The following is a 15,711-nucleotide window of genomic DNA, read 5'->3' as shown; positions in this document are numbered from 1 at the left end:
ACCTGCAGACCTGCTTCACCGCTTGTGAGGCAACTCCCCTGCAGGTGAGGAGCCGGGATCCTTATGCCGGTCCTTGTGCTTTGTGCCATGTGCACTTAATCTGCTATGCTACTGCCCAACTCCCCAAAACTTTCTATTTTTACAAACGGGCAGGCATGTCAACTATTAGGACAAAAGAGGTAGCTTGTTTTAAGAAGGCACAGTTGTTTGCTAAGAGACACAGTACTGGGTGATCAATCACAGAAGTGAGGACAAGAAAATGCTATGTAGTACTGAGAATTACAATGCTTGTGTCTGATTCTAGAATTCATACCACATGTGAAGAAGGGGTGATGCCCAGGAGGCAGCATTGTGTAACGTATTGGACTTAACCATGAGGCCCTGAGTTCGATCCCCATATGTATTGGCATATGCCAGAGTGATGCTCTCCCTCATTGTTGGAAAAAGTGGCCTGGGAGGTGGTGCAGAGCATAAAGTAATGGACTTCAAGTCTGAGGTCCTCAGGTTGATTCCCAGCATTGCATGTGCCAGTGATACTCCAGTTCTCTCATTCAGAAATCCTTATTAGCACTTTTAATTAGGTGGCGACAAATTGCCACAGCTTTTACTTCTATACTACCCCCAAAGCAAATGACAGCAACAACATTCTTTAAAAATGGCTTTTATTGAGACACTTTTAGGGCTTCAGCAACATTTCCAGTTGGGAATCTTCTTTATATCCAATTCCTAGGTGGCCAACTTCTTTTCTCAATGCCAAGTTAAGGCCTACCACCCACACTACTCTATCAAGGAAGTATACTCATCTGCCTCTGTGCAAATGTCCAACCAGGAATATGACTATGAATATGAACCCCCCCCCCGGCTAAATTCTCCCCCATTAATTAGGCAGAGTAATCTCCAAGCAAGTGAGATGGCTTAAATTTTGCTGGTTTTATTATTCAGAGAGACTTCCTCAATGCTAGTTTTTCTGGTTTGATAATATGTAGTATCTTAATTTGGAGACATGTTGCCCTACGTATTAGTTGGTTTCCGTTTAATTTATACTCTACCAGTATAACAGATTTAAATAGGTCCATGTCAGTCCTAAACACTCTCATGGTTCAAATCTATTTTTACACTTTCTCCTGTATGGTTTTTGAGTAGCATGACTTAACATTTTTGGGGTGAGGTTGGTCAAATCTCTACTCCCGAGTTAACAGTAACCATTACCGAGAAAGCCTTTTGGAGTCTTAGAGATCATTGAAATCAGCCACTTCAAAACTTTTTCAGCCAATGTCCCTGAGAAGCGACTCACCAGCTTCTGCCCTCTGCAGAATGAAGTACCTCATCATTGTTATAACTCTTAAAAACAACGGTCTAATTCTGCTTCCTTGTGTAACTTTCCATTCTTTAGTTTGCTCTTAGGAATCCTATGTATAGCAAATATACCATCTCTTCTCATCTTGACAGCCCTTCAAATGTGTGATCTCCAAAGCCTTGATTTCCCCCCTTAATAGTAAGACAGTCAAGAGAATTATAACAAAAGCAAAAAGTAGTCTGTTTAGTACAATTGTTCCCACTGTATGGAGAAAACATTTACTTCATTTAGAAAAAAGAACACCAGGGCTAATTAAGAGAATTCTGCTGGCAAATTAATGCCAATTTATGTTTACATCCTTTTATCACTGAGACATGTACATATATAAGCAGGCTCTGCTCCTTAACAAAAGGGGAACTGAAAAACTCAAGAATCTTTATTTAGGCAAAAAAGAAAACAAAAGTTTGTAACAAGTGCCTTGGAAATGCATTATTTATGCCAATGGAATATCTTGGTTGCCCACACTTTCCATCAATCATGAAAAGAAAGCCATGGCATCAATGGGCACAGAATATAATGGGCACATAGGATGACTGTAATGTGTAATAAAGCAAATATTTACATTAAGCACAATACAGCAATTTATTTAGATGCTTAAAATGAATACAAAGGGAAATAAAGATCACAAAATTATACATACTACAACAGTGTGTCATATATTAGATGGTATAAATGAATACACCAGTGTGGTGTTTAACTAAAGATAAAACTAAATATCCAAAATGCAGCACTCATTAGCTTGCTGCTTCAACACAACACACTTCCATACAGATCTAAAAGGTGTCAAAATTAGTAGCTGTAAAGTCAATTCTTGCATGTGAATTTTTAGCTTAAAAGATTTCAGAAACCAGATCTGAAATACCAGTTTTTGTTTTGTCAGCTGTAATGTCAAGGATATTCAGAACAAGAAAAATTCTATAATACAAGAGAGTCCAGATATATATCTTATGTGGCTGGCCTCTGTTGCAAGATTGTACAAGGTTATGTGCAAAAACTAAGTCTGTTCAAAAGTCCATACTAGCGCAGTTTCAAGCTTTTGCTAGGTAAACTAGATATAGCATTTATTACACAGCAAGGGCAACACTAAAAAAAAAAAAAAAAAGAAAGAAAAGAAAAAAAAAGCTATCATGAGTACACAATAACAATATCATAAGCATCACTTGAATAGGTCTAAAAGACTGTACAAATTTACATTTCAACTATTCAGAATGAATACATGAAAAAATTGATTTTCCCAAAGTCTATTATACATGTTAGACTGGTAGCTTGTATGTTGGCCCTATACTACCATGTGAATCAGGGAAACATTTTTCATGGACATCCAACCAAACATTTTACAGAGGGAAATATTGAAAAGGCAGATAAAATAAACCTCTGCTTTTCCTCGTGCGTTCGTGAGCCACCAGCTTATTGGTTTTTCACATTTAGTTACTCTGTCACAGCAAATTCTGAAGCAAGATTAACCAATCATTTGTCAAGGACTTAGAAATAACCACTGGCATTATAGTGGCCACATGTCCCCACAGCCTGGTGACCCAGAACTCAAAAGGCAGTACCAGTTAGAATATAGCTTTGAAGTCATACTGAAAGGAGAACAGAGTTCCAGGCTGCAGCAGGTCACTTACACCAGGGCAACTGACAACTTAAGCCTGTTGGCTGCTCAGTTTAACTCCAGTTAAGCTGCCATGCATCGGCTCAGCTACTCCATCAGTCATGTTGTCAAACTGCTCCCCATCTTCACTGTCAATTGTGCTATTTTGCCACTCAATCTGTGGATTGGATAAGCGCTCGTCATTTTCAGACGCATTCTTCCACTGGGACTGGTCCTTGGACCAAAACTCTTCAACTTTTCCATAGGAACTATTCTTCCATTTCAACTGCTCTCTGTCACCTTGCATGGTAGCCTTTTTTTTGGCAGCTGGCTTACTGCTGCTCCTTGCATCTTCACTCTGGGAAGACTCATCAGACCAGGTTCCTGGTTTCATTTCACACGTGTTATCCTCGAAGTCTGAAACTTGCTGGGAACCAGGCCCACTCTCAGATGGAGAAACACCATCTTTCCACTCAACAACATCATCTTGGTCTACCTCACTATCAGAAGCATCATGCAGTATTTTGGTTGGTTCCTCAGTCAAATGAATAGCTTCATACTTTGAACCTTCTTCTTCTTTTTGGTCTAGCTTCTCAGATTCTAAAGCATCCTCGGAAATTACCTTGGCTATGTGCTCCTCTGCGTTATCATTAGGGATTTTAGGCTCAACTTCAAAAACAGGGTCAAATGGACTACCACTTCCATTGGATTCTTCTTCCAAATTTTCAAAACTATCTGAGGAGCTGTCATCCTCCTTTCCCAGGTTGAGCTTTTTGTCTGCAGTTTTACTAGCATTGACTCTAGAATCTGTTTCATCATGATTTTCAAATAGCCACTCATCATCAAAATCCATCTCATGCTTAACTTTGTTTAATTCTTTCATGTTGAAGCCCAGCAACACACCAGGCTTGTACTTTTCACAGTCTCGGACACACTTCTTCCTCTTGTTACTAAAATGGGAAGCAATGTCGCTCTTCCACAACCATAAACTGGCTGCTAGCTTCTCAATTTCTCTCCTGGTGGGGTAGGGCTGTTTGTTGAAATACTTTGTTAGGAAGCTTTTTCTGGCTTCATAGGAATCATCTTCATGACCCTTAGGGTCTAAAGCTAAAATAACGGGCTCCTCAGGCTTCTCCTCAAAGAAGCTGGGTGAATCACTATCATCATCCAACTTTCGCTTTTTCAGCAAGGGAAATTCCATTTGCTCATAAGTGCGCTTCACAGGTGCCAGGCCAGGAGACTGATTCAGGCGAGAGGGTGCAGTTGTCTTTTCCTGGCCATTCTGGGTCTTTCCTACACCTCTGCAGTGAACTAGATGTAGAGTGATAGTCGAGGCAGTCATATTGCTGGTATACACACCAAGGCAATGGATACATTTGTAGGTGAGCTTTTTCTCCACTGGATGAACCGTCTGAATTACTTGGTGCCTCTCTCGTAAGTGATGTGCGAGTGCATCAGATATGGGTCCTTTCAAGATCGAAAAGCAGAGAGGGCAGAGGGTTTTCCCAACATCTTTTTTATACGGCACTGCAGCTTGAGGCGAACTTTTAACAGGGATATCTGCCTTTTCTTGAACTTTTGGCTGTGGTTTTGGAGGGGGTGGAGGATTATTTTGGGCATGGTAAGCAACAGATTCAGCTGGGGCATCCCTCAGATTGTATGTGGTTACAAGGAGATGGATGTTGGTATGACTACCCTGCTGTAATGTTAAATCAAAACTCAAAGTAGAATCTGTTTTGGGTCCCATCTCTTCATCAATATGAACCATCCGCATGTGTGCTGCCATCTTTTCCACATCATTAAAGGTTGAACGGCAATATGGACAAGACAAACCATGAATTAACATATGGTTTAGTAGGGTATCTGTGGGCAGATATCTATTACAATACAGGCATTTGCTAGTAAAATTGTGTATTTTCATAATGTAGTTGGCTACCGCTGGGACTTTCTCAGCCTTATGCTCTTTCTCGAAGTGCACACTGTAGACATTTTCAGGAAAAAGCTCATTACAGATTGTACATATTTTCCACTTTTGAGTTGAAGAAGTATTGGATGGAGGAGGACCTGTGGCAGCTGCAGGTGGTTTAGAACTAGACTGACCTAATACTCTGGATGCTTGTGACTGGGAGAGGGAAGGAGACTTTAATTGGCCCGATGAGAGAGAAGAGGCATTAGCAGACTGCAGAGAATATCTGGCTGGTGCTTGGGTCCTCTGTTCTGACCCAAGTCCATAAGATCTTCCATTTCCACTTGGCAGTAACTGTTTCACAGACTGAGACTGTTGAGGGATGGAAACTGGTGCATTGCCACCTAGACCCAATCTCATTGACTGACCAACGCCATAGCCCTGGCCTACAGACTTGACACCATAGTTATTCTGCTGTAGGTGAACACCAGACATCATGTTGACTCCTGTAGAATTTAAATTAGGCTTTGGTATTGAGAGTCGATTCACCATCTGCTGTGATGGCAAAGATCGGACGTTTCCAGAAGCCAGGGAACCAATTCTTGACTGGATTCCCAGGCCTTTCTTCTCTTGAGGTTTGGGAGCGATGAGCATCAAAGGTTTGGATCGGGGAACCACCACATTTGTGTGCCCAATCATGGCAGTGACCTGATAGCCTATGCGTTCATGGTCTTCAATGACATGTTGAACCAAAGCTTCATAGGACTTTGGCATAAAAAGGCATCGCTTGCAGTGAATACTACCCTCTTCTCGGGCATTTGAGCCTAAGGGGACTGCACCATTGAGTGATTTTTCTCCTGCCTTTGCTATATAAGGTGCTGCCACATGCTGAAAATGTTCCCTGTAAATGTGCTTCCTAACTATTTCGTAAAGAGGATCTCGGTAAGTGCACTTCTTACAGTAATATACAGCTTGCTCTACACTGTCAGCCTGCTTAGGTTTAAGGCCATCATTTTTGCTTTTATCTTTAAAAGTGCTGAGGCTGCTACTTGGTGCGCTGGTGTTTGGAGCATGAAATATTTTAATGTGTGTTTCCAAAGTTTTTTTGTCTGCATTGAAAGTACAGTAGGGACAATTAAGTAGAATCCTATTTTCAAAGTCTTCACTATGGACATTCCGAAAATGACTTTTGTAGGCAGAGAAGAATTTTGAAGAAAATGGACAAGCACTGCAGCAAAAAGGTTTTGTCCGATAGTCCTAGAAAAAAGACAAAACTTGGAATTAGAATGCCATTTCAGATAGGCAGCAACAGGTTTAAAGTTTCCTTCCTAGACACTCTCTATTTTTAATAGACAAAATCCTATTTCTAGAACTAAAATTCTGTAATGCACTTACACATTTTTCTTTTACCAAAATAATGACATAAATCCATTTTACTTGCGTCCCACAGTGCAAATAAAAAACTATCTTTAAACAAAGTTTAGCAAAGTAGACATGGACTGATTTTAGACAAGATAGAGGCAAACTTGGTTCAAGATAATCTCCTCACAGTAAGAAATGACAAAAAGACTTAACTATTTATCAAAACTTGGGGCCCAGAAAAAAAAATCATGAAAAACTTCAATGAAAGCTTTATTTAAAAAAAAATAATCACAAACTGCCCCCAATCTTGACCAAAAGTACATTGCATTGGCCAGAAATTGTCACTGCTGATCAAAATACTGATTTGAAAAGTCAACTTTCTTCTATAAACCAAGCTGTTCAAGCAAGAGTAGCTTTAAAGCAATGAAGTGACAGCTGCTTTGATTCAAATTAAGAAGTTAAATAAAAAATTCTTACAGACTGTGAGTAGTGCATGGTGTTAAAAAGTGACTAAAGAATGCAGAATATATTGTTATCAAAGAGCAACTCCCAGAATTATGCTCATCAACACTTAAGCAGTTGGTCCTTTGATGGGGACAGGTGTAACACAAGTTTGGTGAAGAGATCGTTTTCTCTTTAAAACCCAAGTTGCATATAAGGGTTTGAATCAAAATGAAATACTTTTTTAAAGTCTTCTCTAATATTAGAATATGAATCCCAACACCAGACAGTGGCACACCCAATAGAGCACACACATCACCAAGCACAAAGACATGGGCTCAAATCTCTGGTCCCTACCTGCAGAGAGGAAGCTTCACAAGCAGCAGAGTAGTACTGCAGGTGTCTTACTCCTCCCCACCCCACTCTTTAGATATATAGAAACAGTGAGAGACCACAGTATTGAAGCTTCCTTCAATGTAGTAGGGAGGGGCCAAGCTCAAATCTGGGGTGTGCATGTGGCAAAGTTGCACATTATCCAAGTGAGCTATTTTGCTAGTTCTCCCCCTCTATTTCTATTTCTTTTATTTTTTTTTGCCTCCAGGGTTATTGCTGGGGCTCGGAGCTGCCACTAACGAATCCACTGCTCCTGGAGGCCAACCCCCCATTTGTTGCCCTTGTTGTTTAACCCCCCTCTATTTCTTTCCTTTTTTTTTTTTTAATTTTTATTTATAAAAAGGAAACATTGACAAAACCATAGGATAAGAGAGGTACAACTCCACACAGTTTCCACCACCAGAACTCTGTATCCTATCCCCTCCCCTGATAGCTTTCTTATTCTTTTACCCCTTTGGGAGTATGGACCCAAGGTCACTGTGGGCTGCAGAAGGTTGAAGGTCTGGCTTCTGTAATTGCTTCCCCGCTGAACATGGGCGTTGACAGGTTGATCCATACTCCCAGCCTGTCTCTCTCTTTCTCTAGTGGGGAAGGGCTCTGGGGAAGCGGAGCTCCAAGACACATTGGTGGGGTTTTCTGTCCAGGGAAGTCTGGTCAGTATCATGCTAGCATCTGGAACCCCCTCTATTTCTATCTTTACTAGGAAGGGAGGGGAGGAAATAAAGGACTGGGCAGTGGTGCACCCAGATGAGTGCACGAGTTACCCAGAAAAAGGGCCCAAGTTCAAGCCCCCAGTCTCCAGCTGCAGGGGGAGAGCTTCATGAATGGTGAAGCAGTGCTACAGGTGTCGCCTTTTCTCTCTCCCTATCCAACTCCCACCCCAATTTCTCTCTGACCTATGAAATCAAACATATACGTGTGTGTATATATCTATATATATGAAGGAAGGGGGTGGGGGTAGATAGCATAATGGTTATGCAAAGAGGCTCTCATGCCTGAGGCTCCGCAGTCCCAGGTTCAATCCCCCGCACCACCATAAGCCCGAGCTGAGCAGTGCTCTGGTGTTTCTCTCTGTGTCTTTCTCTCTCTGCATCTCTCTCAAAAATAAAATAAATAAAAGACTTTAAAAAATAAAAATGAAGGAAGGAAGGAAGGAGAGGATTGCTAGGAGCAGTGAAATTACTAGGGCACTGAGCCCTAGTGATAATCATGACAGCAAAAAGTCTTTAGGTCTTTATTAATTTCTTACCAACTATATTCTGATATGGAATAAATAACCCTGAATTACAATCACTACTGAAATAGGTAACAGAAAAATTTGAATCAATAATCATTTATCCACACAGAAAAGCAACTCATCTATTTTGCACTGTTTCAAACAAAAAGTTTATTCTTTTTTCTTTGGGTGGGGGTAGAGACAGTAACTGAGAGAGAAGGGGTAGATATTGGAGGAGCGAGTAAGAGAGGCACATACAGTACTGCTCCCCACCCCCCACAGGTACACCACTGCCCAGCCCTTGTTGTTCTTTTCTTTGTTGTATGTGTTAGCATGAATGACACTTTGGACTAACTGTATTTTATAATTTCAATTTGTAAAAACTTGAGTTATGCCCCTTGTATAACTGTTAGCCTACAGAGCACCATGTGCTGGCTATGCCCCTCAGAGTTTGAGTGACATAAACACAGGGGGATAAAAAAACCAAAACAGATAAAGAACAACAAGTAGATGAACAACCACTATAAGAAATATGTCAGAAACAGAAAAGTCAAAGTATTTTGAGAATACTGATAATATAACAGGCACAAAAACTGTGTGTGGTTGCCAAGGCCATCCACACTGAGCTCACTGCTCCCAGGTCAACCTTTGTATAAGGACACAGCAAGGCAGGGACATTATAGTACAATTCCACCTTCCATGGTTCTTCCCCTTGTGCCAGGGTGATCCCATGTAGTTAGCTATTGCTGACCCTCTCAAAGATTAATGCATGGGAGGGGGGGGAGTGAGTGAGCGAGCACGAAAGTACACGTGATGCCAGAGATCAAAATCAATGCTCTAGTCACTGCACCCACCTCCTGGGCCGCCTCTCAAAACTTTTAAGTTAACACCACCTCCTATCGTTGTTCAATCGAAATGACAAAAGGATACAACAGCTCCTTAGCTTTCCTTACCACTTATGAAAATAATAAGCAGTTTTTCCTTTTCCCACATTAGGTTATCACCTATAACCAATACATCATGAAAAAGGTCAAGAATGGAAAAGAGAGTGTACCAAGGATGATACCATCTGAAATCTTCCAAGCCACTCACCTGGTTTTTTGTAAGTGAAGGGTCCCATAGTCCTACATCTTCCCATGTAGTGTTTTTCAAATAAAAGTCATTAGGTTCAAACTGTTTAAAATCCTAGAAAACAGTGAAAGAAGTTTACAAAAGCATAGTGGTATCAATTCTAGTTCAATCTTACATGCAAGTCCTCTCTCTTAATTAGGGAAGCTGTAAAGAAAAAAAAAAAAGCAACCTCACCAATAAGGTTCTTTGAAAATACAAAAAGGCTTATTGGGAGTTGCTCTGAATATTTGGTATCAACCATTCTCCTAATGATCAACTAAGTTCCCAAGAAAAGCACTCAAGTCCTAATTTAAAAGGTAAAAGGTATAGCCAAATATGAATGTCAAAGCATCCTTCATTAGAGTATTGTAACTCATCAGGTACAGTTTTAGAATGGACTACAGGTGTGACGCTCTAACTTTTAGAGGGGGTAGGGGGAGGGTGGTTGGTGGAGAGGGAACTGGGCTAAAGAGAAAATACTCAGGATTTCTGAACCCCCAAAAGAAGAAAAATATTCAAATAAAAGAAGCATTATTATGTTAAATTTATACTTATATGAAAATTTAGTACACTGCTTCCTCCCAGGTTATCGTTTTTAGGGAGATTAAAAAAAAAGTCTTAGGGTAAAATTTTCTTTGCTCCAATATCCACAATTTCAACATGGGTGGGGGGGACTCAAACACATATTAATCCTACAGTATATAATGGCTGGAACAAATAAGACGAAGTACCTTAACATCTGCATTACTTATTCATTCTTGTGATTATGACAGTGTGTGAAATGGATTGTTTTGTCCAGGCAAATATGCCTGAACTTGAGGGGATGGAAATAAAAGTAGCTGGACAGGCCTTTAGTCTTCATGATACTCTTATTGCATGAAAGGATTTGCTTTTAACTTTTAATTCCACACAAACATTTACTAAACATCTATTATTTACTCACACTATGCTAGGGATAAACAGATAGACAAGCAGCTATGATACTTGTTCAGCTGGAACTTAAAAACTAATGGGGAAAACAATTTTAAACATTCCAGTCAGAGGCTCTCACCAACTAACCATAAGAGAACTGCAACAATGAGATCTGAATAAGGAGACCACTGCACAGACTATCCCACAGGGCTATAGCAAAGTTCATTGAATAAAAAGGCTAGAAAAACAGTTTGCAAAGTCCAAACTGTTACATAAAGGGAAGATAATAGCCTATGCTGGGTCAAAAGGGCCAACAATGTTCAAAACCTAAGGAAAGAGACAACAAGCACCCAAACCACCATGCTTCAACAACCAGAAGGTCAGCCAGAAATTTCAGGCTTATCAGAATGAGAACAGGCCCTGAAGTCCCACAGACAGACAATGCTACATGCTTAGTTGCAAGGTAGCCCTATGTCTTTATTGGTTCTTCACTTATAAAATTGTAAACAAGAATTCCTACACCCCTCAGAGACGTTATTTTAAGGACTGAACTTCAAGACCATTTTATAGTACCCAGTAAAACATGTGACATGTTCTCAATGGTAGCTGTTTTTGCTTTAGGATGCAAAGATGGAAAAGCCCATTTTAGGGAGAAGGGAACAAGTTAAGCCAATATAGGAAGTTTTGCAAAGCCAACACTGAGGTTAAAATACAGAATCAAATCTAAGAATTAACCGTCCTGGTGGCTAACACAAAGTAATGGATCAGAAGCTGAGTCATGTTAAAATTAAAAAATGACATGCTACTTACTTCTATGTGTTCTTTACAGTATTCCAACCCAATGTCACTAAGTATTTTTTTCACAGTTTTCCGGGCTTTCCTTAAACTGCCAAGATTGTTGACAGGAAGTTGGAACATAGTTTCTATTGGGAAAAAAAATTTAAGTCAAGTCAAAACATGCACAACTTGTTTTATTAACTAATTTCACTGACGGTAGGATCACAAACCCTGGCCCATTCTGACAAAAAAAAGAAAAAAAAAAAAAAAAAGGTAAGTAGATTTCCTTATAGCTCTGAATAGTTAAAGCAGATGACAAAATAAGTGCTCTTATCTTTTTCCTTTTGGAATACTTTGCTAGTGATTGACAACTAGTCTACTTATTAGACTTTAATAATCTGATGAGCTTAAGTTTCAGGATTAGGTTAATACCAACCACTTATTTAAAAGTCAAGTGTGAGTGCTTTTCTCCTTATGTTGAACATCTGAAAAGAAAACTGTATCATTTCAGCATCATTAGCACATCATTTTAATTATTGTGGAAGTAATTTCTTTGATCTGGCAATTTTCCTGTGCACTGTTATGCTTTTTCTTAAACAATCTTAAGTTTCTGCATTCTATCTAAAGACACTAGTGGTTGTCTAACTTGTTCCCCAACAAAGGCCATACTCAAGATAAGTGGACTTGAATATGGTCTTGGAATGAATGCTGAGTGGGGAAAACAGCACTCAGCACTACAGCAAGTGACAACTGTTAGAGATTTTAGGGGATCATTTTGAAAAATGAAAATTAAAAGGCTCTCAGGTCCCAGGTTCAATTCCTGCCCACCACCACCACCACAAGCCAGAGATGATCTGATTAAAAATTTCTTCAGTGACAGAAATAGATCACTTTCATGTATTCTTTAAAAATAAAGATAAGAAAAAAAATTAGGTCAGTGAAATAGTTCACGTGAATAATGTGCTGCTTTGCCATGTATACCAATCGGTACAAGTCTGGACCCCACTGCACTGAAGGGTAGCTACAGTGTTGTGGCCTCTTTCTCTAACTCAAACTTAAAAAGAAAAAGAAATAAAACAACAGCTCGGGAGTCAGGCGGTAGTGCAGTGGGTTAAGTGCAGGTGGCAAAGCACAAGGACCGGTGTAAGGATCCCAGTTTGAGCCCCCGGCTCCCCACCTGCAGGTGAGTCGCTTCACAGGCAGTGAAGCAGGTCTGCAGGTGTCTTTCTCTCACCCTCTGCTTTCTCCTCCTCTCTCCATTTCTCTCTGTCCTATCCAACAACAACGACATCAAAAACAACAATAACTATGACAATAAATCAAGGGCAACAAAAGGGAATAAATAAATATTTAAAATCTTTAAAAAAATTAACAGCTTACGAGGTAACACAGTGGCTAAAGCACTGGACTGGCAAGCATGAGGTTCTGCATTTGATCATGTGTCAGTCATGCTCTGCTTCTCCTCTCTCATTATATCATTATTATTTTTTAGTAGAATACAGTTAGTTCAACAAGGGTAAAGAATTGGTCATAAATCTAAGAATACAAATCAATTTTGTGGGATATAAAGTAATTCTGAAAAACAAAAGTGTCAGCTGGGGTGGCATGGAGGATGGCTTAACAGGTAAAATGCAGGACGTGCATACAGAAGGTCCTGAGTTTGATTCCCGACACTGTACTTGCCAAAACAGAGGAGTGCTCTGGTTTCTCTCTGATAAATTAACCTTAAAAAATAATAACTAGCATTTATGACTCTGGATGTTAACAGAACTCAGAAGTTTCAAAATATGAAGTATCAAAGTGTACTTGAGGTAAAAAGAGAAACATATTTCATTACAAAAACACAACAACAACAACAAAACTCCCCGCAATTCAGATCTTTCATCCCCAGGACACAACTTCTACCAGCTTTGAAGCATGATTGTTGTATCCTTTGCACCTTTATTTGGTAGTTTGCATGTTGTTTAGTATATACTTAGAAATCCTTCTAATACACACACAGATTATTCAAGGCCAAATCCACTATTACACACACACACACACACACACACACACACACATATATATATATATATTTTCTTCTAAATTGTTTGAAATCACCTTTTTGATGGCCTAAAACAAGACTTAAAATCAAATCAACTGTATAGAGGGCCAGGGAGATAGCATAGTGGCCGTTATACAAAAACACTTTCACTTCATGCCTGAAACTTTGAGGGCCCAGGTTCAATCTAGCAAAACAAATAAATAAAATATACACATGCACAAAAGTGTGTACACACACACACACACAACACGCACACACACAAACTAACTGCTTAATAAAGTTCCAACAAACCAAATTATTTAAAGAGAACCAACTGTTACAAAAATGTTTCAGAAATACAGAATGCTACAGACTAATTTTGAAAAGAGACCAGGCTTTAAATCAAAATGGAAGCCTACAGATAACCAAGCCTTGGAAAAGACTTGATTCTCTACTCATTTCACAAAGTGTCTTGGGGGTCTAAATAGATAAAAAATTTTGGAATGTCTCAAGTTAGTCCTGTTTCGTGAGTCCAGAAGGCAGTCATCACGAATGTTCTCTACCTCCTAGGTAAGTAGCTCAACACCTCAACAACAACAAAACATGGAAATACTGCCATCACTGATGCCACCAGTGTATATAAGTTCTGAATTTCTGATTTTAAACAAACACTTTTCCTAGTGGGCAAATAGGCATAGCCTACAGTAACATAAGCAAAGATTCCCTTCCCGAGCCTATCATATTAAAGATGTAGTTATTGAGGTGGGTTGTAGCACACCTGGTAGAGTGCACAGACTATAATGTATAAGGACCTGGGTTCAAACTTCCAGTCCCCAACAGTAGAAGGGAAGCCCAGTAAGTGGTGAAGCAGGTCTGCTTCTTTCCCTATATCCCCTTCCCTATCAATTTCTCTTTGTCTCTATCCTATCAAAAAAAAAAAAAAAAAAAGATGTAGTTATAAAAAAATAGGTACTGGCCCGCGGCATCAAGTTAAACAAAAACAGAAAATGGTATGAGTGGTGTGAAATTATACCCCTACTACCTTACAAATAACTAATAATAAATTGAAACAAAACACAAATATCTCTACTTTCAAAAATTATGAAGTCAAATATTCTCAGTTCTCAAGGAATTTAGGGAAAGTTTATTAGTAATAGTAGCAGATACATTTGCAATTCTGTTGTCAACAAAACACAAATGTTACTTTTGGTTAAACACATGCTATAATGAACTACATTTTCTTTGATTTTTGAGGATAATTAAATTTTATTTATACTAATGATGTATGTAACAAATGTGTTTGGGGCTGGGGAAAGAGTGTGATAGTTGTGGCAATATACTTTCATGTCTTAGGCTCTAAGGTGCCAGGTTCAATCCCCAGTACCACCATAAGCCAGAATTGAGCTCTGGTGTTCCCACCTTCATTAAAAAAAAAAAAAAAATTGACTGTAGCACTGATTAGCTCAGGCTTATGGTGGTGCTGGGGACTGAACCTGGGAGTTCAGAGTCTCAGGCATAGAAACTATTTGCATAGCTATTATGTTGTCTTCCCTAGCCCCAATTTTTTTTTAAACTGGTCTACAATATTATTAAGATTTTAGAAGTGTAGATTCACGTACAAGGCTTAAATTTAAGTTCATTCAGCCACATTCTTTCCTATCATTTTTTTTGTAAACTAGTCACACTCACGGGGACCCAAACATTAAAGTTTTAACATTCCTGGTCAAACATATACTAATGTATTTTCTTAGAAAGCCAAAGTTAGTTCTAGCCCAACCCTGGTGCATTGGAGGAAGGTTCGGTGCTCTGGTCTCCCCCCACTAGCTTTCTTTCTCTCTCCACCTGAAAAAGTCATCTCAGAGCACTGCCTTCCATGTGGTTCAATTCTGACACCACAGGAGAGCAAAGATAAAGGGGGTTAGAATCCCACAGATGATGATGTGGTGCTCTGATGTTTCCTTCCCTCAGTCATCAAAAAGTAAAGTCAAGTAAAACCAAGAAACACAGAACCCAACTGTAATATACAGTAGAAATGAATGACCCTAAATAACCACATGGTCAGGAGGTGGTGCAGTGGTTTAATTCTGTATTTCCAAGCATGAGGTCCCCAGATTGAACTCTGGCATTTCTCTCTCATGAAATAAATCTTAAAGCACACTATGTTTTAATGCTTTCTACATTTCTAATAAGAGTATAAGGTTAAGAATCTAATATGCTAGAAAACTCTGAAGTCAATGCGATAGTGTGTTTTAGTTTTCATCAGTGAGTTTCCCTGCTTACTTTCTAATGTTTTGGAGGTGAAATCTGAACACATACCAGTATCCTAGTGAAAGCAAATATTTAATTTTCATATGAAAAATATATCTAACACCCACTGAAAGCAAGAAAAAGGGCGCTTACTTATTCTTACTAAGAACAAAATGTGTCAAAGGTTTTTAATATTCACCCCCTGCCCTATTATAAAGGAGTGACACCTTTATTTCTAAAGATACTGTAACAAAATATATATTTAAAGATACTATAGTTGAAATACAAGCTCAGGCTGAAATGGAGAATAGGAAAAAGAAAAAGTTCTGCTCCAAGTTATCTCTTGGAAATAGCTAGTAGTTAAACCAAACCCACA

General features: G+C 39.2%; 1 protein-coding gene across 3 annotated transcripts in view; it reads right to left on the bottom strand.

The window, feature by feature from the left end:
- Positions 1 to 645: 645 nt before the first annotated feature.
- Positions 646 to 15,711, bottom strand: part of ADNP (activity dependent neuroprotector homeobox) — a 36,227-nt gene continuing 21,161 nt past the window's right edge. For all 3 annotated transcript variants that reach the window (XM_060185323.1, XM_060185331.1, XM_060185315.1), the window contains 3 exons: positions 11,099 to 11,211; positions 9,359 to 9,451; positions 646 to 6,111 (listed from right to left, as the gene is read on the bottom strand). In XM_060185323.1, the coding sequence (XP_060041306.1) occupies positions 3,001 to 6,111; positions 9,359 to 9,451; positions 11,099 to 11,211 (3,317 nt within the window). In that variant the 3' untranslated portion in view covers positions 646 to 3,000. The remainder of the gene's footprint in view (positions 6,112 to 9,358; positions 9,452 to 11,098; positions 11,212 to 15,711) is intronic.

Source organism: Erinaceus europaeus, chromosome 1 (genome assembly GCF_950295315.1).
Source record: "Erinaceus europaeus chromosome 1, mEriEur2.1, whole genome shotgun sequence".
Classification (NCBI taxonomy): domain Eukaryota; kingdom Metazoa; phylum Chordata; class Mammalia; order Eulipotyphla; family Erinaceidae; genus Erinaceus; species Erinaceus europaeus.
This window is presented reverse-complemented; position numbering and strand designations above follow the sequence as displayed.